This window comes from Gossypium arboreum, chromosome 3, assembly GCF_025698485.1.
Source record: "Gossypium arboreum isolate Shixiya-1 chromosome 3, ASM2569848v2, whole genome shotgun sequence".
Taxonomy (NCBI): domain Eukaryota; kingdom Viridiplantae; phylum Streptophyta; class Magnoliopsida; order Malvales; family Malvaceae; genus Gossypium; species Gossypium arboreum.
The window spans coordinates 112,639,881-112,664,239 of NC_069072.1; the positions used below are offsets into that span (position 1 = coordinate 112,639,881).

General features: G+C 32.1%; 1 protein-coding gene and 1 non-coding gene across 2 annotated transcripts; both read left to right on the plus strand.

The window, feature by feature from the left end:
• The first annotated feature begins 488 nt into the window (after positions 1-488).
• LOC128291162 (small nucleolar RNA R71) lies at positions 489-595 on the plus strand. Its single transcript, XR_008280938.1, has one exon. It is a non-coding gene; the product is annotated as a small nucleolar RNA R71 (small nucleolar RNA).
• A 12,025-nt stretch (positions 596-12,620) lies between these two features.
• On the plus strand, positions 12,621-17,108 carry LOC108453976 (conserved oligomeric Golgi complex subunit 4-like). Its single transcript, XM_017752252.2, has 2 exons — positions 12,621-14,430; positions 16,299-17,108. Exons 1-2 carry the CDS (start codon positions 12,823-12,825, stop codon positions 16,926-16,928), a joined length of 2,238 nt encoding a protein of 745 aa, XP_017607741.1. The 5' UTR covers positions 12,621-12,822; the 3' UTR covers positions 16,929-17,108.
• Positions 17,109-24,359: the final 7,251 nt, after the last annotated feature.

Sequence of the window (24,359 nt, forward strand, 5' to 3'; positions counted from 1 at the left end):
GTAGTGGTCTCTGATTCCCTTGGCCTCCCCATGAGAAATTTGGGTGGTTCCTCCAACTTGCATTGTAAGTGTTACTGTAAGGATTATTTTGAGGTCGAGGATTATTACTCATATAATTTATTTGCTCGTTCTCCATGTTGAGGCCGTAGGGTAGGTATTCTGAATTGCTCGTTCCACCTCCACTTGCATCGCACTGCATTACTGGATGTACTTGCGTAGAACCAAATAAACCATTAATCTTTCTATTCAAAAGTTCTACCTGACTTGAAAGCATAGTAACCGAGTCAATGTTAAAAATGCTGGCTACTTTTGTCGATTTTATCCTTATAACTTGCCACTGATAATTGTTCAGTGATATCTCTTCTATGAACTCATAAGCCTCTTCAGGTGTCTTATTATTGATGGCTCCACCAGTAGCCGCGTCGACCATTTGTCTAGTTAAGGGATTCAAACTGTTGTGGAAAGTTTGAACCTGTAGCCAAAGAGGTAACCCATAGTGAATGCACCTTCTCAATAAATCCTTGTATCTCTCCCATGCATCATAAAGTGTTTCTAAATCCATCTGCACAAAAGAAGAGATATCATTCCTCAACTTTGTCGCTTTAGTCGGCGGAAAATATTTAAGCAAAAATTTTTCGGTCATTTGTTCCCAAGTAGTGATTGACCCTCGTGGTAACTAGTTCAACCACTATTTAGCCTTATTCCGTAATGAAAAGGGAAATAACTGAAGTCAAATGGCATCGTCAGAAATGCTATTGATCTTAAAGGTGTCGCAAAATTCTAGAAAATTTGCTAAATGAGGTTTGGATCCTCATCCTGCAACCCATCAAACTGAACAAACTGTTGTATCATTTGAATCGTGTTAGGTTTCAGTTCAAAATTATTTGCAGCAACAGCAGGTCTAACTATACTCGATTCAGTTCCTATTAAATTGGGCTTAGCATAGTCGTACATAGTATGAGGAGCAGGATTCTGATTCACTGGATTTGCGACAACCATAGGAGGTAGCGGATTATTTTGATTTTCAGTCATCTCATTGGTGTTATTGGTATCGTCCTTGTGCTCTTCCTCTATATACCGTAGACTTCACTTTATCTCTCTACGATTTCTACGAGCTGTGCTTTCAATTTCGCTGTAAAAAAGTAGAGGTCCTGAAGGGTTTCTTCTAGTCATAAACTATAAAAACTTGTAATAAAAGCAAATAAAAGAAAAATTAGTAATTAAAATAAAAACAAAATTAAATTGTAATAAAAATAAAAATGGCTAAAGTAATAAAATTAAGTTTTCCTAATATCTTAGTCCCCGGCAACGGTGCCAAAAACTTGATGATCGCTAAACTAACTAAAAATTCGACTAAGGTAAACGTACCTATCGAACAGTAGTATAGTTATGGTGAGACTGAAAATATCGTATCCACAAGGACTTAAAGTACTAGTAATACTATCTTTTTATTATCTAGCCTAAAAATTAAAGGGATGTTTTTAAACTAAGATTAACTATCTAATTAACTAAGAACTCGACAAAGATTAAAGTTTGAAAATACTTTTGGAAAACCGATGGAAAAGACAATACCCAAGGAAGAATCCACCTAGACTTCACTTATTACTTCTGAATTAGACGATTTATTCACTTGACTTAATCCGTAGGAATCCCTAGCTTATGTTAATATCTCTCTCGAGACTAAAAATAACTGACTCTAGGTTGATTAATCAAAATCTCTTTCTAATTAAAACCCCTATTATCACATTAACTCGATCTATGGACTCCCTTATTAGATTTGACTCTAATCTGGCAGATTTACGTCATCCTATCTCTAGGATTGCATGCAACTCCGCTTAATTATGAAAGATCTACTCTTAAATAGGGACTTTTGCTCCACTGAATAAGCACATCAAAACCTGAATTAATATCTTGGAATATTAAAGCAAGGATTAAAACTTATAATTAAGAATAAGACAAGTATTTATCATATAATTCAAATAATAATAAGATCTATCTTAGGTTTTATCTCCCTTAGGTTTTTAGAGAGTTTAGTTCATAACGATAAGAGAAAACATCTAAAAATTGGGAAAATAAAAAAACAAAGGAAACCCAAAAACTTTGGTAGAAATTGAATGGAAATCTTCAGTCTTTAAGTAATTCCTGCTTTCGAGCTGATTCCAATGAATGTCTTCAAGTATTTTCTGCCTTCTACTCTTTGTTTCCCCCTTGATCCTCTTCTCGTGTGTTTAAATAGACTTTGGAATGCCCAAAATTAGCCTTTTTTTAGTAGAATTAAAATAGGTCTCGACAGGGACACAGCCGTGTGGCATGCCCGTGTGATGGTGCTCAAGTCGTGTGGAATTCTAATATGGTTTTAAGTTGACACGGCCATTACACACGGGCGTGTGATCTACCTGTGTGTAAGTGTTTGGGCCGTGTGCAGTACTAAAATAAACCTATTTTGTCCGTTTTTGGCTTTTTTCTTGTACTTTTTGCTTTCCTATGCTCATCTGGATATAAAACATGAAATTAAAGGATTAAGAGCATCAAATTCACTAAATTCTATGATAAATCATCCGAAAGTATACCAAGCATGGGATTAAAATATGTTACTTTTGAGGCTTATCAATGATCATCGAGCTAATTAGGTAGCACTATAAGAAAATGGAAAGGAGAGGAAGTAAGCATAAAGCTTAGAAAGTCGCATGCAAATAAATACGATAACAACTTACTCATCACTATCCAATACAATTCTCATAGCATACATTGAGCTCATATCTCATACATTTCAAATAGGTACCTATACCACTCACAATATGGTTATACTTTCCTTGTTTAACTTAAACTGTAACTCTCTCTGTTGAACCATTCGGAATGCTATGGGATATTCACTAAGCCTCAAACATCAAGTATAATGCCAACACCATGTCCCAAACATGGTCTTACACTGGCTCATCCATCAAGTCGATGTTATGTCCTAGACATGGTGTTACACTGACTATCGAAATTGAGGCCAATGCCATGTCCCAAACATGGTCTTACACTAGCTATCATATATCTGTGCCTATGCCATGTCCCAGACATGGTCTTACACTGACACATCTCTTAGCCGATACATGTCCCAGACATGTCTTACACTAGCTTACATCACGAGGCCGATGCATGTCCCAGACATGTCTTACACTAGCTCTCGTCTCACTACCGATGCCATGTCCCTGACGTGGTCTTAAACTAGCACATAAATAACCCGAATATTATGGCATAGATATCCGATTTATTTCTTAAGGTTCAAACAGGAGTTCTACTATCTCAATATTCATCATACATAATCATTTCCATAAACAAGAAATTTATGCTATATCAATTCAAACACATAAAATAACAATGTAGTTGTATTATTTACATACAACTTACCTCGAATTACAAAATGTAGACGTCTAGCTCGGCTTAGTCCACTTGCTTCGCTTTTCCCCGGTCTAGGCCCAGATTTTGTAGTTCTTGATCTAAAATGATATAAATTCATTTATTTCATTAGCATATTAATCTAAACACTCAAAAATCCATAATTGGGCAAATTGACCATTTTGTCCCTAGACTTTCACAAAATGACCATTTTACCCCTAGGTCCGAAAATTAATTTTTATCACATTTTCTCATTAATCAAGCCTAGCCGAGTACTTTTCATACTAGGAGCAGCCCACAATTCTCATTATTTCACACATTTATCAACTATTTTACAACTTATGCAAAATGGTCATTTTAGGGTTTTCATGAGAAATCTCTTCACAAAAGTTGTTCATTACACTACCATAACTCATATTCTTCCATAAAATTTTAGAAAACAACATGAACACAGTCATGGTAAAACCTTAGACTTTCAATCATTTTGCAAAATAGTCCCCTCATTTGAAAGCTCATGTTACAAGAGTCCCAAAAATGTAAAAAACACCAAGAAAAATCTTCAAAGTCACTTACTTGTGAGGGAACTAAGTAGCTGCAAATTTCAAGCTTTCAAAACCCCTATTTTTGCTGGTATTTTTGGTGGTGAAAAAGGTGAGAAAAAGATGATATCTTTTTCTCCTTATTTTATTTTTATTCTAGTCAAAATAGGTCACCAACTCACCTAATTTTTGACCATTTCTTTCTTTTGTCACCTATAGCTAGTTATGTAACATCTCGAAATAAGGCGTAAACAGAACAGTGGTTGTGAAACCACGAATCTGAGATAGAAAAGTTTATTGCAATTAATTTTATGATTTACCGAGTGATTAGATGCATGTGTTAGAATACCGATAAGAAACTTCAGTGATTGCATGTCCGATTTGCATATTAGGGCTTAATTGCAAAAGTTGATAAATATGAGTTCTAAATGTTAAGGGATTAAATTGAAGTGCATAATTGAAGTAGAGGTCCTTAAATGGTAATTAGACCATTATATTTTCATGGACAAAAATGGCTATACATAGGTAGAAATAACTAAAAATTTTAATGAAGGGTTTGTTTCAAGCTTCCAAGCTCCATAATCAAGAAGAACAAAATCCGGAGTTAGACCGGGGAAACAAAAAAAATATTGGACTAAATCGATATAGTTGATCGTATTTTGTTTCGAGGTAAGTTTGCGGTAAATAAATGCAATGTTTTATTATTTATAATTAATGATGTTATTTTTCAGCATCTACATATTTATTTTGTAAATGTATTCCTTAATGATTCAAGCAAGAATTGACAGAGAAATGATACTTAAAAGTCCCGGTTGAACCTTAAGAATGTGTAGGATACAAATGTCATGACATTAGGGTTTAAGGATACCAAGTAAGACCATGCCAAGGCATGGCATTGGTAAGTTTTACAAGGCAAGAAATTCATGTAAGTCCATGTCAAGACATGGCATTGATAAGTTGCTATAAGGCAAAGGTCCCATGTAAGACCATGCCAAGACATGGCATTGGTGAGTTCATAAGGCAAGGATACCATGTAAAACCATGTCGAGACATGGCAATGGTAAGTTTCAAAAGGATATCACGTAAGACCATGACAATTCATGGCAATGGTAAGGTACCCATGTATCCTTAGTATTCCAAGTGGTTCAACAGGAAAATTTAAAGAGAATATCAAGGTAAGGTAAGGTAAGACGAGTTATACTAAAAAGGTAAGACAAGTTCATGCTAGAATAGAAAAGGTAAGTATATAATGTTCATGTATGCTTGATAAGGAAAAAGGTAAGTAAAATGTATTAATAAATTTGATTAAGTAAGTAAGTATTTAAGTAACTGAGTAAGTGAAGAAGTTTAAAATATGTCTATGACAATTAATGAAGTTGCATTAAGTAGTATCACGACAAGTAGTAAGATAATTCTTATGAATGTTGTTATTTAGTTGCCTGCAAATTTACTAAGCTTAATGCTTACCCCCTTTATTGTCTTTCTTTTTATAGTTTTTTCAAGCTAACTCGAGGATCATAAAGTACGTCGGAGGTCCGGGCACACTATCACAAGGATTATTTTGGTATAGCTAGACGTTTCACTTTGAGTATGGCATGTATAGCAGCGTAGCCATTTTGTGTGTATGGTCTTATGATATGGCTAATGAATGGTATGTAAATACTTGATAATGATTATCCATTGGAATGGCTAATCAAGGACATGTTTGGTGTTATGTATGCCTAAATGCTAGTTATTCCATGGAAATCATGAAAAAGGTGAAATTAGCTTTAAAATAGTATCGGACTGTCGTAATGATGTAAATTTGAAAAATCACTAAAACTAGTAGAAATGAATTTAGATAGTGAATGAGATATAGAATTAAATATTATTGAGTCTATTTTCATATGAAAGAAACAGAGTAAATAAAGGAGTTTTATTTTATGAGATATTTAAATTTAGTGAGACAGGTCGAGTGATTTTTGAATCCCTTATTTTGAATTTAGAAATTCACTAAATATTGTACAAAAATAATTAGGAGTTATAATTTATATTTATAGATTCCTTATTGAGTCTAATTTTAATAGAAATAAACAGAATGGTTATTTGAATTCTATGCAGAGAGAAAATTAATTCGTAGTTAACAGAGGTTAGAGCAGCCAAACATTAAAATAGGAGAAATTTTAACTAATAAATTGTACTAATTGGCTAGACCAAAAATTTTGAAACAAATTTAGTAATAAGATATATGAGTCTAGTTTTATATAAAATTTACAGATTTGAATTTTGAATTTCGTAACTCGAGTTATGATTTATTTAGTGACTATGACGCAGATGGACAATTTATTTATGAAAGATGAAATAAATTGTTTTGATTTGTTTAAGTGATCGGAAAATTTTTATTGATTACGGTTTGTTCTCGAACCATTTCAATTTCATGTTTTAAGGTCTCGAGGACCCTTTTTAGGGTTATATTGAATGATTGAAACTAAATTAATTTTAAAAGCAAATTTTTATGCCCCGAATTAGTAAGCTAAGTCTGGTAACGCTTCGTGCTCGACTCTGGCGATGGTCTCGGGTAAGGGGTGTTACAGGATATCATTTATCTAAAGGTCTATTTGCCCTTTAAAGACCCACAATTTATGATTCATGGCAATTTAACACCCTTAGCTATCAAAATAGGACTTTTGCACTTTATGCGATTTAGTCTTTTTTTGTAATTAAGCTCACAAACGCTAAAATTAAATCACCAAATCTCTCATGCACCTTTAAAAACATGCTATCACACATAAAATAATATTAAAAATAATTTCTCCGACCTCAGTTTAGTGGTTCCGAAATCACTGTTTCTACTAGGCCCAAAATCGGGCTGTTACATGTATTTACCAAAATCATATAATATCAAAACCATCCACACGGTGGATCAAAAAAATGTAAGACATTAAATCTCAACTTTATCTAGTGAGTTTCTAACAATAAATTTTCATTGAGAACAAACAACAAATGAAAATTCTTTAAATTAAAGAATCTTCTAGTTCTTTAATGAATGTCCATATAAATTCTCAATTAATTTTTGCATCATATATGATCTAGGATGGTCTAGCTGGTCATGCGAAGTAGCAAATGCATTTGTATTAGTAAACTTCTGGTTTACGTTAATATGTGTTTCAATTGTACTAAATTGTAACAAATTAATAAGTTTACTATCATTCATTTTACTTTGTATCCACATATAAGTGATATTGTGACATTTACTACTGAAAATGTCTAAATCAATATGAATATTATAATATCACTATTATAATATCGCTAAGTCAACAAAATAAATATAATTTCCAAACAATTATATGCAATATTCGCTTCAAGAAATATGCCAAAATCTTCAAATATCTTAAAAAAAAATTGCAACTTCAGGTGCATCCAACCATAACGAGTGAAACAGCCCATTTTTCAGTGAAATTGGAATTGTGGTTTCAGGACCATAAATTCGATCCAAAAAAAAAGTTTATTTTTATTTTATTATATGGTCCGTATTATGATAGACATGTAGTGTGAAAATTTTGATATGAAAATTTTATCGATTAAGCGCTTAATTACGAGAAGGACTAAATCGCATAAAATGCTAAAATTGAATTCTAGTATCTATAAGGATTAAATAGCTATGGAATTCAAATCTAGAGGTCCTTATATGGTAATTAGACCATTAAAGAAAAGTATGTAGATTTTCGGTGACTCATCCATGGAAAAATTAAAAAAGAGTAGGGACTAAATTAGAAATTGAAATAAATAATTAATTAAAAGATGATAAAAAAGAAATATCATCTTATTTTGTCATCTTCAAACCCAAAATTATATGGAAACCCTAAGAGAGAGAGAAGAAACTTTCAAGGCTTAATTTGGTAAGTTTCCTTGTCCCGTTTTTAGTAATTTCGATATTTTTTAAACTGGGATAGCTTAATCTATCTATTTAGGGGATTAATTTAAAAAGTTATCAAAGTTGAAAAATTGGTCATGGATGTATATGCTGAAAATTAGAAATTTATGATAGAAAATGAAAGGTTGTTGATAGATAAACAAGTTTTACAAAGTAATTTTTGATGAAAACATGATTTAAAGACTAAAATGTAAACTTGTGAAATTGAAGAAAAATTCTGAATTTTTATGAATATATGTGCTGTAAATTTTGTAATGGGATTTTGGTTAGGCTTGGAATAGGGAGTAAATTGCACAAGTTTCATTTTTCGAGCCTAGGGACGAAATTGTAACTTATAGACCAATTAGGGGTAAAATAGTAATTTTTCCTAGGATGTAAATTGAGTCCAAATAAATATGAAATATGTGAAATTGATGATTCAAGCTATTTATATAGATCTGGACAACACAAATTCGAGGTTAGACCGAGGAAAAGAAAAGGTTTCAGATTAGTAGATTTTATACGCAAACAAGTGTCGAGGTAAGTTTGTGTAACTTAATCGGGCATGTAAATATGTTTAATTGAATGTTGTGTTGTATGGAATGTGACTTATATTGATGTACATTACATGAATGCTATAATGAGAAATTTAATACATGCTTGATATGGTGAAAAAGTGTTAAGTCCCAATTAAATATTGAATTCTGATAAATATAAGTGCTTTCTTGAAACGAAAAAGGTCCTGCATTTGTTGCAGACGGGATTTAGCTCGGACGAGTAATCCTATTGACCTTGATATAGAAAGGATTTAGCCCGAACAGGTAATCCAGATATAATACCTCTCGAGTATACATTACGATTAGGGTTTAACCTGGATTGGTAATCCTAATTGAACTCTTTTGAGCATACGTTATATAAAGGATTTAGCCTGGACTGGTAATCCTATTATACGATATGTGGCTCGAGAGTGTGTTCCTTGATTAAGTGCCGTAATGGGTACCCTTGAATAAGAAATTGACGGATTATTGAATCGTACACCTCGAGTATACTACTTGAGCATCCATCGAAATTTCAATGATTCAACAGATATAAAACTTTTAACATGGCATGAGAATTATGAGATGAAATGATAATGACTTGAAAGAATATTGCATGATGAGCTCATTTATGTTTACTTGATTAATAAGAAGATTTTGGTGACTAACATGTTTGATTGAATGTATGTGTTTAGGCAATTTAGCCAAATGGAAGGAAAACATGATATTGTATGCTTAGATTTAGTAAACGGGATTGGTAAGTTTAGTTTCTGTTATACGAACTTAATAAGCATGTAATGCTTACTCCGTTTTATTTTTCCCCTCTTTTATAGTGCTCGAAAGCTCGAGAAGGTTAAAGATCATTGGAGCATTGTCACACTATCAACTAGTTATTTTGGGTATACTTAGTAAAATCATTTTGGTATAATGGCATGTATAGGACAACTTGACCATTAGTGGCTTGATAATGATGCTTGTAATCTAGCCATTGGAATGGCTAGTAATGGTTGTTTTGATATACTTGTAATGTCATGCTATGGTAGCTAAATATATGTTAAGTAGTTGATCAATTTATGCCTAATATATGGATTGAATCAAGGTAAGATTGTGAGCATGTATGCATGTAATGGTATGCCATGCTGAATGATGGAAATTGCTTATTTGAATGCTTGAATTGGTTGGAATATACTTGGTATGTTTTAGTGCAAGAAAATGGTAAAGTTGGGTGACAAATGAGGCTAGGAAATGGCTTTATTTTGTCCACACGGGCAGACACACGGGCATGTGTCTAGACCATGTGTGACACACGGCCTGGTAACATGGGCATATGGTTAGGCCATGTGTCCCCTGCACCTTAATTTTGAGAAACAGAATGCTCAGAATTGAGCACACGGGCAGAGACATAGGCGTGTGTCTCAGTTGTATGTGCTACACGGCCTAGAACACGGGCGTGTGTCTTGGCCGTGTAAAACCTGCACCTAATTTCGAATTAAATTAATTAACTACATGGCCTAGAACACGGGCATGTGGCATGGCATGTGCACAAGTCAAAGAGTTACATAGGGTCGAACACCACCTCTAGCACGGGCGTGTCAGAAGGTCACACGGGCGTGTCCTTTGGACCATACGAGCGTGTGAGCCTTGCACTTTGGAAAATTTTTGTAATTTCACAAAAAAATTTTTAGAACTCTCGATTATGTCTCGACTCGATTCTAATGCTTACATTGGGCCTTAAGGGTCCAATTAAGGGATGTTTTGAATGATCTCGGTTAATTAATAGTAATTTACCTAAATTACTTGTAAAATGTTCTAAAAGTTTCAGTAATGCTTCGAAACTCTATTCCGACGACAGATACGGGTTAGGGGTGTTACAACGAGCTTTAGATAGAATTATCATATTTTATTGCTCATATATAGATATTTCACAGTCAAATATTTTTCTTCTAACTCCTTAATGGGGATGATGACAAAAGAAGATCATAAAAATTATAAAATAAATATAAATTAATAACCCAATCCTCACTTTTTCATCCTTTCAAAATAGATATTTATAGTAATAGTAATTCATATGAAATATAATATTTTCATTATTCGAATCTCAATATAAGATCCATCATAAATATCTTTTAAAACCAATGGATTAACCATCACAAGATGTTAATATATTAGCTCTTCTAGAGCTTACGACTCATTTGGTACTATCAAATATTTTATTTGTTTGATTTAGTATCAAATAAGATAAATATTTTCTATCTATAATGATATAATTTATTACTACATTCCTATATCCTTCCTCAAAGAATATTAACAGAAACAAAATATTTGGGCATATGCTACATGTGGCCAATAATCTTTCATATCACATTGATAACATAAGTTATCTTTACCCTTTGAAGAGTTATCTTGAGAACTCTTATTGTTATCTTATTTATTATTATGTTCCCACTTTTAGTGGTCCATGATTTTATATTTTATTTTCTTTATGTTTGCATTCACTTAAGGGAATACAATAAATCTAGTAGGATAGAGTTTTAAACGCTTCAATTGATTCTTTATTTCATAACCACTATCGCAAAACATGCGTGGATTTCAAATCAAAATCTACTTATTCATGTTGTCATGATTAGTCTCCAAGCATATCCCAAATTACAACAACAATCATGGTCTCTATATTTTGATTTTTCATAATTTTTATATACTGCTACATTCACTTCAGGAAATGAAACAAAACTAGTGGAAGAATTTCATAGTTTTTCATTAGTAACTTATTATTTTTCTTAGTCACTAGAAGGTATGAGATCGTTCGAAAATATTGTTAAAGTCATTTTCACAGTATTGCTACTACATTAGATATTTCAATCATATAGTGTAATGTATTCCTTCGGGGAATATAATGCAAATACATGAGTATCTCATGTTATTTATATATATGGTTTTAATGTAAAACACATGAAGGTTTTATTCAACATATATATTTTTGATCGAAAATTAATATTATATTTTACAAAATTTTGCATCATAAGGAGCTAAAATATAAGCCCTTAAAGGGTTTTTATAGTTTGATGCAATATTAGCTCTTCAAGAGCATATAATCATTTTATTGTATAACCTTAATGAATGCTTAATTTATTTTAAATAAAATTTTATTTATTCATATAAAAATAAAATGAATAGGTAGATAATATATACTTTGTATATCATACCACAACAAAATATAAAATATTATAATGTCAAATTAAAATAACTTTACAGCTATAAAAGTTTAAACATAAACATTGTCTAACCTCCACCTCTTATGACATGATTTCATCTCAAATCTTATAATGATATGAAATTGTCACAGATAGAATGAATATCTCAAAGTTCATGACAAGTAAGTATTTTTACTCACATTCCACAATAATCATATATATTAATCAAAATCAAAATTAAACCAATCAAATCTATTAAAAAATAATTATCTCCACATAAAAATTCCAATAACTAAATGCGTAAAGGGTTTTATAAATTTATAGAGATACGAATAGTGAATTTTATAAATTGAACTTTTAATAGAAATCAAATCAAATTTCAAAAGAAGTTATTAGATTGATTTATGTTACCATGGATGAGAAGTAGTGATTATAAACATCATTTATAATGAAGAAAAAGAGATCATCCCCTGCAAATATCAAAAAGCAAACTTTGAGGGTGAATCTTACTTCCCGATTTCATATAAATAACGATATCAAATCTTTCACCATCCTTAAGAATAAAAAAATAAGTTAATCAAAAGAATGATAACGTATAATGAAAGAAGAATGAAAAATAATAATCGATATGAAATATTAAATAAAAATTTTATCTTAATCATGATGGATATCTACTTAATAAGATATTCATAACAATTGAAAACTAATTATTTTATTTTATATTATTCTGTTAAATATTAAACATATGATTGAAAATATTAAATTTAATTTTTTATTTAACTAATTTTTGTTAATTTGTATTTATGTATTATTAATTATAAATAAATTTTATTTAAACTAAATTTGTTATTTTATTTTTATTATTTCAAGGATTCAAATTAAATTTTACGAATTTGAATATGTGGCATACAAATATTAAATTTATTTTTTACGAATTTAGATATTTTAAAAAATTATATTTAATTCAAATTTAGATACTAATTGTCAAAAATTTTAAAATTTAAAATTTAAATAATAGAAGGAAAAAAAAAAACTATTCCTAAGGGTTGCATACTAGATCAAATACTAAACCATGCTCTACGCAATCTATTTTAACCTTATGTATGATAAGTGACTAGCTGCTGGTTAAACCTTAGCCGAAGCTGTAGAACTACCGCATCGCTCCCTCTTCGCCATAAAAAATCTTTAAAAACTTTAAAGTTAAAACTGAAATACCAAAACTAAAACTAAATCTAAATTAGCTTGTAAATAATTTGTTTCTTGAAAGTTAGGGGAGAGAAATGTTGTCGACACCGGACGGGTCCGAAGCGACGGAGCAGCACGACGATACCTCCGCATCAACCATGAAATTCGGGACTCCCGAGGCAGTCGACTACGTCCGATCCCTCACCGACGTGGGAGCAATGACGCGCCTCCTTCACGAGTGCATCGCCTACCAACGCGCCCTCGATGTGGACCTAGACACCCTCCTCTCCCAGCGCACCGACCTCGACAAGAGCCTAAACAACCTCCAAAGATCTGCCGACGTTCTCGACATTGTCAAGGCTGAATCTGACCACATGCTCTCTAACATTACCTCCACCTGCCATCTCGCTGACCAAGTCAGCCGCAAGGTCCGCGAGCTCGACCTCGCTCAGTCACGCGTCAACTCCACGCTCCTCCGCATCGATGCCATTGTGGAGAGAGGGAATTGCATCGACGGCGTCAAAAGCGCTCTCGACGCTGAGGACTACGAGTCAGCCACGAACTACGTAAGGACATTTTTGGAGATCGATAATAAGTTTAAGGATTCCGGATCAGACCAAAGGGAACAGTTGTTAGCCTCAAAGAAGCAACTGGAAGGGATTGTAAAGAAAAAATTAATGGCAGCCGTGGATCAGAGGGATCATGCTACAATCCTGAGATTCATTAAGCTGTATTCTCCTTTGGGTCTTGAGGAAGAAGGGTTGCAAGTTTATGTTGGGTATTTGAAGAAAGTGATCGGGATGAGATCAAGGTTAGAGTATGAGAATTTGGTTGAGTTGATGGAACAAAGTAATGGGCAAAATCAGAATAACCAGGTAAATTTTGTTGGGTGTTTGACTAATTTGTTTAAAGATATAGTTTTAGCTGTTGAGGAAAATGATGAGATTTTACGGACTCTTTGCGGAGAAGACGGAGTGGTGTATGCCATTTTTGAGCTACAAGAGGAATGTGATTCAAGGGGTTCTTTAATCTTGAAAAAATATATGGAATTTAGGAAATTGGCTAAATTGTCTTCTGAAATCAATTCTCAAAATAAGAATTTGTTAACTGTTGGAGCACCTGAAGGACCAAACCCAAGAGAGATTGAGTTGTATTTAGAAGAAATATTGTCATTGATGCAACTTGGTGTAGATTACACCCAATACATGGTTTCAAAGATCAAGGGGATGACAACAGTTGATCCGGATTTAGTCCCACGGGCTACAAAAGCTTTTAGGACAGGAAGTTTTAGCAAAGTTGCTCAAGATATTACTGGCTTTTATGTGATTTTAGAGGGGTTCTTTATGGTGGAAAATGTGAGGAAAGCCATAGGGATCGATGAGCTTGTACCTGATAGCCTTACTACTTCAATGGTGGACGATGTGTTTTATGTTTTGCAAAGTTGCTTGAGAAGGGCTATTTCTACTTCGAATATTAGCTCTGTAGTTGCAGTACTGAGTGGTGCCAGTAGTTTGCTGAATAATGAATACTATGAAGCCTTGCAACTGAAAGTAAGAGAACCGAATCTTGGGCCAAAGTTGTTCTTGGGTGGTGTTGGTGTTCAAAAGACTGGGACGGAGATAGCTACAGCCCTGAATAATATAGATCTGAGCAGTGAGTATGTCCTGAAACTAAAACACGAAATTGAAGAGCAGTGTGCGGAGGTCAGTTGTATGCTTGTATAGTTTCTTTTTGTTCTAATTTGCTTATGTTCCAATCAGCTGCTGCATGCATATTATTGATCTTTCAAGATTGTTGTTTACTTATTTGAAGGAAATGACTTATTCTTTCTAGTGTTAGGATTTGTGAAACATTGCTGGTTCTCCATAATGCATAGTAGCATTACAGTTTAAGAAGGTTCAGATTTAGAGGCAAGGTTCTTAGAGGCTCAGAAAGGGAAAGGAAAATAGGAAATGAACTATTAAAATAAAATTCATAAAGGACCATTATTATCTCCTTTCCCTTTGGATTAAAATTTATATTATTTAGCCACAAATGGTGGGTTGGATATTGATTTTATGATTGTATCAACTGGCTAATGTTTTGATAACTTAATGCTTTGGGAGTTTACATGCAAATGTTAGGCTGACTTCTTTGGATATGTAGGAGGAGCTGGAAACTGAGCATTAGAGGAAGTCCACCTAAAGGGGGTGGGTGAACCATTAGGACCAAGTCCTAGGTTCGATTTGATATTACTTATAGAATGATATAAAGAAATCTTGGCATGCTTTTTTGTAAGGCAATAGATGCAAAGAAAAACCCACTTGATTGTTTTGGTCTTTAATTTATTTTTTTTTCTGTTAGTTGTGGTTTTACTAGTAAGCGGAAAATATAGAACTCCCTGCTCAAATTTTGAGTATTTAACAGCAAACACGGGTTCAAAAGGGAACCATGCAGATTGACTAGCAAAAGAAAAAGGAATTTTTTCTTGTTTTGTAGAGAAACTAGACCATTCTTTAGAGTTCATTGTCATAATCATATATCTTAAGTTCATTTGCATACACGGACACACATAAGCGCATACATATTGCATCTTACTTTAACAGGAGAGCACTCTTTTTGTACCTTGCACTTCTGGCAAGATAAGTGTTCTAGTGCCTAGTGTGCACCTTGCATGTCCGACAACAATGGCTTCAATACTGAACTTATTATTTTCCCAATATTTCAAGCTATAATCAATTTTACTGCTGGGCGTTGCTGAAGAAGTAAAACGGTTGGCATTAATGCATCCAAGAGTACCTGTAGATTTAATACTGGAGTATGTCATATTGTTGAATATTAGGCAAGTAAGAATTTTATAATTTTCTTAGACTGTTTCCCTTGAGCTAGCTTTGGTGCCAATTATTGCTTCTTGCTGAGCATGACTGATTGGCTCATGCACTTAAAATGAGAAACAATTCAGAGTAGGAATTCATGGTGGTTCAAGTTTGCTATCCTGCAGTCCTTATGTTTAATGTTGGAATAGAGGTATGCGGATTGGCCGTATTTCTAGATAAGCTGTAATTTCTACACATAAAATGATAAAACTTGGTGCCGGTTATTGCTTGATATCCTGCAGCCCTTATGTTTAATTTTGGAATAGAGGTATGTGGAGCTAAGCTAGAGTTTCGGTACATAATATGATAGACTTTTATGGTGTCACTATTGTATTTTCTCATGATTAACTCAGGGTTCGTGATAAAAGAAATTGGCTCTATTTTACCTTAAGTATTTTGTATTTTTAGTAAATACTACTACACTGCTAGTAGTTGTTCTTTGTCCTTTTTTTATGTTTGTCCGGAAAAGAATTTACTTTATAATGCCTGTTTCCTTTGGTCATTTTCCTTTTATAAAACTAAACGCTTCTTTAAATAATTTGCTTGGCTTTGGTTGCATGCCTGGTAGTGTATAACTTCGTGTAAAGTATTTAGTTATTTACTTCTACCAGTAGTGGCTTCTATTGCTGGTGCCTCTCTTTTTTTTTTTTTTTTTTTTTCATATTTATCGTGTTATCCAAGTACTGCATCGAATGTGCTGTTTTCTTTCTCTTTAGGTCTTTCCTGCACCAACTGAAAGGGAAAAGGTAAAATCTTGTTTGTCCGAGTTGGCTGACTTGAGCAACACTTTCAAGCAAGCCCAGAATGCTTGTATGGAGCAACTAGCAGCAACTGTGACACCTCAAATCCGTCCAGTACTAGACAGTGTAGCAACCATCAGCTATGAACTATCAGAGTCTGAATATGCCGAGAACGAGGTGAATGATCCTTGGGTACAGAGACTTCTTCATGCTGTTGAAATCAATGTGGCTTGGCTCCAACCCCTGATGACTACTAACAACTACGATTCATTTGTACATTTGGTAATCGACTTCATTGTGAAGAGGTTGGAAGTGATTATGATGCAGAAACGGTTTAGTCAACTCGGTGGCCTTCAGCTTGACAGAGATACCCGAGCGTTGGTAAGCCATTTTTCTGGGATGACGCAGAGGACTGTGAGAGACAAATTTGCTCGTCTTACACAGATGGCAACCATACTCAACTTGGAAAAGGTGTCGGAGATTCTGGATTTCTGGGGCGAAAACTCAGGGCCTATGACCTGGAGACTGACACCTGCCGAGGTTCGGAGAGTTCTGAGTTTAAGGGTTGATTTCAAACCTGAAGCTATTGCTGCTTTGAAATTGTGATCCATGTATCTCTCTTATCGTCATTTAGAAGAGTATAATCCATTTTAGTATTATTTTTGTTTTACAAAAATTCTATTTTTGGTATTTATGCAGCATACTACGTTTCTATTAAATTGGATTCGTTGTTTATTTATTAGGAATTCAATTCGATTGGTTCAGTTTTGGGCCTTTTTAACACAATTTTTGGAGTGAGTCTATAACTTGAAAATTTTAAAGTGCTTTTACTCAATTTAATTAATTTGTGAAATACTAATAATTTATTTATTATTTAAGTGCTGGATTGAGTTTCATGGACACTAATTTAATCAGAAATGTGTATAAAAGTTGAAATATGAAATAAACTAACTATAATCTATATAAGAAGCACGAATACGAATTTGGAGAAATTTTTACTCACAAAATACCATTTATTCTTCATCTTATTACTAAATTAATTTTAAAAATGATTTTAATTTAATTTATAATTTTTGTTAAAATAAATTGTGTTAATTTTAAATTAGAATTATTAATTGAATAAAACTCTAAGTATAAAATATTAAAAAATAGTAAATTTATTTTATTTTATTTTATTTTTAAAATTTATGTTAATTTTATTGATATAAAAGAGAGTTATTACTTTAATAGAATTTTAAGCATCTTAATTATTACTTAACTAATCTTAGAGTTATATATTAATTAAACTTTAAGTTTAACTTTATAAATAAAGTTGAGTAGTTAGGCATATTTAATCAATTTGCCTTTAAGAAAAATTACCCGTAAAAAATGTAGATTGTTAGTGGTAACAAGTTAGAATTATATGAAAAAAGTGGAGCATTATTTTATATAAGTTGTTTATAATGTGTTAAGCAAACATTCTTAAAACTGTTTTTTATCCATTATTTGTTTGGTTGCAGATGAAAAATATTTTATGGGTTTGTTTTGAAAAAAATTCAAAATTTAACAATGATTATTTATTCACTATTATTAAAAGTGTTTATTAATTTAGTGTAAATATCTTTTATATTTATCTTAAATTATTATTATTATTGGTGCATGTTACTTTACCTATTTTTATTTTTATTTTTTCAAATTAGTATTAGAGTTTACTCTCTTATGTAGACCAAATTTATATATTATTTAAAAACTAAATTTATATATCATTTAAAAACTAAGAGAAATTATGATTATCAATGATTGTAAAAACTAAAATTATATTATTAAAACTAACTAAAATTAAGAGAAACTTTTGAATTGATAAAATATAATTTATTTTTCATTATATTATTAAATTGATATTTTAAAATAATTATAATAAATTTTTACATAAATGGTATATTGAAAACAAGTCTACGGTAGTGATAAATTTTTACATAAAATAGAGTTATATAATAAAAGAAGTCTAGACATAAGTTTTCTTCATAATTATATAGAAGTGTTTACATAAAATATATAGTGAAAAGGGTATGTAAGGAAGAAGTCTATGGTAGTTGGTAATATTTTTCCTTAGTGATGAGTTTTATTGATTTTATTACTTTGATAAATTTATATTATTTTATGATAAAACATCAAATCACAATTAACCTCATCTAGTATTATTTAATTAATTCATAGTTTTATTTGGTATTATATTTTAAGATACATCTTTTATTATTATTTTACATTAATAAATTACAATTTATTTATATTAATTATCATTTAAGTGTTAGAATTATATATCAAGTTAGCTCTATTAAGTGATATTGGACTGTTAGATATTTTCATCCAGTAGCATTTAAGCAAATCATGGGTAAAAAAATAAAGAAGGGAACAAGTAGAAGAAGAGAATAGCCAGAGAGTTCTCTTTTAGCTGCTTCCTTGCCAATTGGTTTGTAGCAGCTTGAGCTTCAATAGTCGCTTATAAGTAGCTATTTATTTCAATATTTGTTTTTGTTTTTTGTTGGTGCATTTTTATTCAACTATTGCCGCCATCTCATTGCTGCCAATTGCAGCACTGTTTGCCATATAAACGCCATTTTGCAATTTTTGCAAAAATATAAAATTTGATCACATTCAATACTTTTTATTACAGTTTAGTTTTTATAAATAATAATAATTATTATTATTATTATTATCTATTTAAAAACATATAAATTGTACAGGATCTCAATACTCTTTTTATCTCTCGAAATTTATAATTTATGTTTTTATATATATTTTTTATTTTTTCAAAATAATATAACCCTAATTTTATTAAAAATTCATTTTTAAAAATCATTATAGTTTTAAATGATTTAATAAATTCCATTCATTTAATTTTGTTCTTGTTGTCAAATATATATATTTACAATCTATATATAGATAAAAATACATATTGTATTTAATAATGTTTCATAATTTTATATACAACTACAAATAAAATACTTCATTAATTAAATTCCTAAAAATATTATAATTTTGTTTGAAAACTAAAATTTTAGATTAAAAATAATATTTTTAAATATATAAATGGAATGCCCAAAATTATTCGAATTACAATATCTAAAGTATTTGAATTAACACCCATGTGTATATTTTCTATTCATATTCATATACACTATGAATAGTACCGAACAATAAATCTAATAAATATGTAATATATAAATCATTAAAATAAGAGATTTAATGTTTAATTTCTTTTAATGATTATAATATCATTGGTTAGTTTAACCGTTTTCAATTCCACTACATTTTTCTTTCGCTATGACTGTTAACAAAATTAAAAGACAATAATTACACAATATGTTTCCACTCATAGACAACTATATGTTTTTAATAAAACTTAAGAATAATAGATAGTTGAATGTATTTCTACAACATATTTATTCTGATAGACAATTATACGTTACATTATCTAGAGATGTTTCACTATTGTAAACATCTAATTTTGTCTGGATTTACGATTATGAGTTTATTGAACTTTGAAATCGTTGGATGAGAATTACAATATGATTTTTTAATTTTAAGATTAAGTAAATTTAACTTCAACATTGTACGAATCAAATTTCTCATTGTACAGAATTCAAAATATGTTCTATTTGATTTCATTTGAAACTAGACTCATTAAGGAGTCTAAGCATATAAATGTTATCTTATAACCATTTTTGTACAAATTATAATGATTTTCTAAAAAGCGAGCAGGGATTTGGGGTCACTCGACACTATCTCACACAACTTTAAATATCTCATTATAGGAAATTTCTTTGCTTACACGGTCTCTTTTATAAGAAACTAGACTAATTAAGCTTTGATTACATATTTTATTCAGCCTATAATTCCACACCAAAAATTTATAGTGATTTTCTAAAATCACGTTACTGCCGTTGTCCTAAGCAAGTTATTACAATTTGCTCTTAAATTTCCAAGTCCAAACACTTATGAACTTACCATTTGAGTTTAAGACATATCATGGCCACATCATATCTTATTAAATCAACTCATTATGTCCTATTATGATTGAATTTACTCAACGTTTAATCACTTAAAACTTACCTCGGAAGTTGCCGAACGATTACGACGGCTATTCGATCACTTTTTCCTTTCCCTTATCCAACTTTGATCCTCTAGGATCTTGAGCTAAATCAAACAATTTACTTCCCAAATTAAACATAGTCATACGACATCCATATACATTTTATACTAGCCGAAATGTACCATCAAGATATACTTTACTCAAATAATTTACATTGGCCGATCATGTATAATGTTTTGTAGCTTAATAAATTTATCATACATTATGTATTCATAATATTTGTGCAGCCAATTATTCATGGTCATACACACACAATCAAAAAATAAATACCAAATTTTCATATCCTTTATGCCCTAAGCCGAATACACCTGTCATGTTCACCTACATTTTTCAAGTACAACATTCTCATATTCGGCATTAGTATCAAGCATAATAGCCAATTCTTCCCACCATTTCCAAACCAATTCATCAATGCAATCATACCATTACAAATCAACTTAAAATAACCATATCTAATAATCAAATACCTATAGCATTGCACATTTCTCACATAGCAAGTACAACTAAATTCATTATTAATATATATATATCTAAACACTTAACTACAAGATTTAATCACCATTATCAAATCATAAAACAGCTTATAACCATCATCTATATTTACTTCACATAAACCGAAATAACCATTACATCATCTTTAAAACACTTAGCATTTTACCCATTTAATCAAGCCAAATCTCAAGACCATTCCATCACACAAATTATACCATAAATCATACTTACAATTTAAGTTAATGCATGACCGAAAATCACCATCATTAACATCATTATCAAACCAAAACCAAAACACATCTATCATCCGTATACCAAGCTTACCAAAACAAACTACTATGTGTTTCAAGCTTATTGACCGAATCTCAAACCTCAAAATTCTAAGTTTAATCTATGGGATAAGTAGAGTTTGAACTAATCATCTCAAACATGCATAGATTTTCAAGAACCATTCAATACATACCTCATTCTAGCCATCTTCTAAGCCAAAAATCAAAGCAACCAAACTTTCTTCCCCCCCCTTTAGGCTACGGCAATGGAGGAGAAGAAAGACCCAACTTTGTTTTTTTTCTCACCCTTTTAATTATTTAATTCCTCTTATAATTTATGACATATAATAACTTGATTTATTATAAAACTATTTGATATTATTTAACTAAAATATAACATACAAAATGCCAAAATGTGTCATTCATGCCCATCCTTACCGTCCACTACCAAGAAAAAGGAATGTTTGACATGCAAGTCCCTCATGCTTCAAACCATGCAAATTTTAGCCACTACCAATTAACCTATGACATTTTCAAGATTTTTCACATAAGCCCTTTTATTTATTTCACATCCAAATGACAAAATTAAAGCATGAAATTTTCACACATACTTATTCATAAATAATAAGCATAAAATATAACAATTAAATATTTTTTTGTGGCTCGGTTTTGTGGTCCCGAAACTACTTTCCGACTAGGGTCAAATTAGGGGTGTCACATTATGTTTTTGGCGATAGAGTATTGTGGTGAAGAAGCAACTCTATTCTCAATTTTGTTCGGCTTGAGGAGTTGACTCAGATTAATCGATGCTCCACCTGCTTTTGATTTTCTTTATTGGAAGAGTCTTTAAGAGATAACTTAGGTAGCATAGCAGTTTCATCAAAAACAACATCTCTGCTAATCACAACTTTTCTATTTTCAGGATACCATAACTTATACCCTTTTACACCAACTTTATAACCAAGAAAAATGCATTTAATAGATCTCGGTTCCAATTTTCCATTATCAACATGAGCATACGCAGGACACCCAAAAATCTTTAAATCATAATAATTAACAGGATTACCAGACCATACCTTTTGTGGAGTCTTTTTCTCAATGGCAACGGATGGAGATCGGTTGATCAAAAAACATGCAGTAGAGGCTACTTCTGCCCAAAATGCCTTCGGTAAGTTGGCATTTGACAACATACATCGAACCTTCTCCATGATCGTTATGTTCATTCGTTTTGCAACGCCGTTTTGCTGTGGAGTATGACGAACTGTCAAGTGTCTCATGATCCCTTCTAACTTGCACAATCTATTAAACTTATCAGAACAAAACTCTAAGCAATTGTTTGTGCTGAGGTATTTTATCTATTTTCCCTTCTGTTTTTCAATCATAATTTTCCAAGACTTAAATGCAGAAAACACATCGCTTTTCTGCTTCAGGAAAAAGCCCAAACTTTTCTGGAAAAATCATCAATAAAGGTTAGCATATAATTAGCTCCACCTCTCGAAGGCACTCTGGATGACCCCCACAAATCAGAATGAATATACTCCAACGTTCCCTTCGTGTTATGGATTCCTCTAGTGAATCGAACTCTCTTTTGCTTCCCAAAACACAGTGCTCACAAAATTCAATTTGCAAATTCCTTGCCCATTAAGAAGTCCTCTTTGCTTAATTACGCCATGCCATTCTCACTCATATGCCCTAGGCGCATATGCCAAAGTTTAGTAATATCATCATCGACAAGGAAGAGAAAGCGGCAATTTGCATCACCGATATGATGAGAACCACAGAAACATATAACTTGGCAATCTTTCTCCGCCTTTCATCACAACAAGGACCCTTTGAAATATTTAAAACCCCACTTTCAGTGTGTATCTGCACTTTTGAATCAAGAGTACTCAACGAAATTAAATTTCTTTTCAATTCGGAATATGCCGCACGTCACTAAGTGTTCTGACAACTCCATCAAACATCTTAACTTTAATTGTTCCAACACCTGCGATTTTACATAAAGCATTATTTCCCATCAAAACAACACCTTTAGATACTGTTTCGTAAGTTGTAAACCAATCCCGATTGGGACTCATGTGGAAGGTGCAGCCTGAATCAAGTATCCACTCCTCGCTTACTTTAGAATTATTGACAGAAGCGACTAAAAGTTCACCATCGCTGTAGTCTTCTACAACATTAGCTTCACCAGAATTTTCTAGTTGTTTTCCCTTTTGATTCGTAGCCTCCCTTTTAATTTTATTTTGTAGCTTATAGCACTCAGATTTAATGTGCCCTTTCTTCTTGCAGAAGTTGCAAGTTTTACCTCTGTTTTAAGACTTCTATCTACCCTTAGATTTACCACGAGGATTCCATTCCTGTGTCCTACCACGATCATCATCAGCATTCTGATCTTGTCTCCCACGAACAATGAGACCCTCTTTCTGAGAGTCGGGTTTAACCACAAGATGCTTCGTCTTATCATATGAGGTTAAAGAATCATAAACCTTATCAACTGTGAGAGACTCGCGGCTATATAAAATCGTGTCTCTAAAGGTTGAATAAGATGGGGGCAACAAACAAAGTAGAATCAACCCTAGATCTTCCTTATCATACTGAACCTCCTTGGCCTCCAAGTTTGAGAGAATTTCTTTAAACACTGTTAAGTGTTCGTATACAGACGCACCTTCCTCCAAACGATGAGCATAAAGATGCTGCTTCATATGCAACTTGCTTGTTAGAGTTTTCGACATACATATTTGTTCTAGCCTCTTCCATAATGCAGCGACAGTTTTCTCTTTCATCACATCCTGTAAAATTTCGTTGGACAAATGCAGATGTAATTGTGTTAATGCCTTTCGATCCTTACGCTTCTTCTCTTCATCTGTTAATGTCAAAGGCATTTTATCTATCCCTAGCAGGGCATCCTCCAGATCCATCTGTGCAAGAACTGCTTGCATCTTAATCTGCCATAACGCAAATCTAGTGTTGCGATCCAACAGCGGAATTTCATACTTCAAAGACGCCATTACCGTGATCGAGATGAATAACCCTAAGCTCGATACCAATTTGTGAAAAATAAAATAAAATAAAATAAATAAAATAAAGAACACACAAATTTTACGTGAAACCCTTTCGGAAAAAACCACGGCAGAGGAGAAGAAA

Excerpts from the sequence above, each read along its gene's own strand:
- LOC108453976 (XM_017752252.2), top strand. The coding sequence starts at position 12,823 with ATGTTGTCGACACCGGACGGGTCCGAAGCGACGGAGCAGCACGACGAT. Across the intron at positions 14,431-16,298 it reads TTGAAGAGCAGTGTGCGGAG|GTCTTTCCTGCACCAACTGA; the intron begins GTCAGTTGTATG and ends CTTTCTCTTTAG.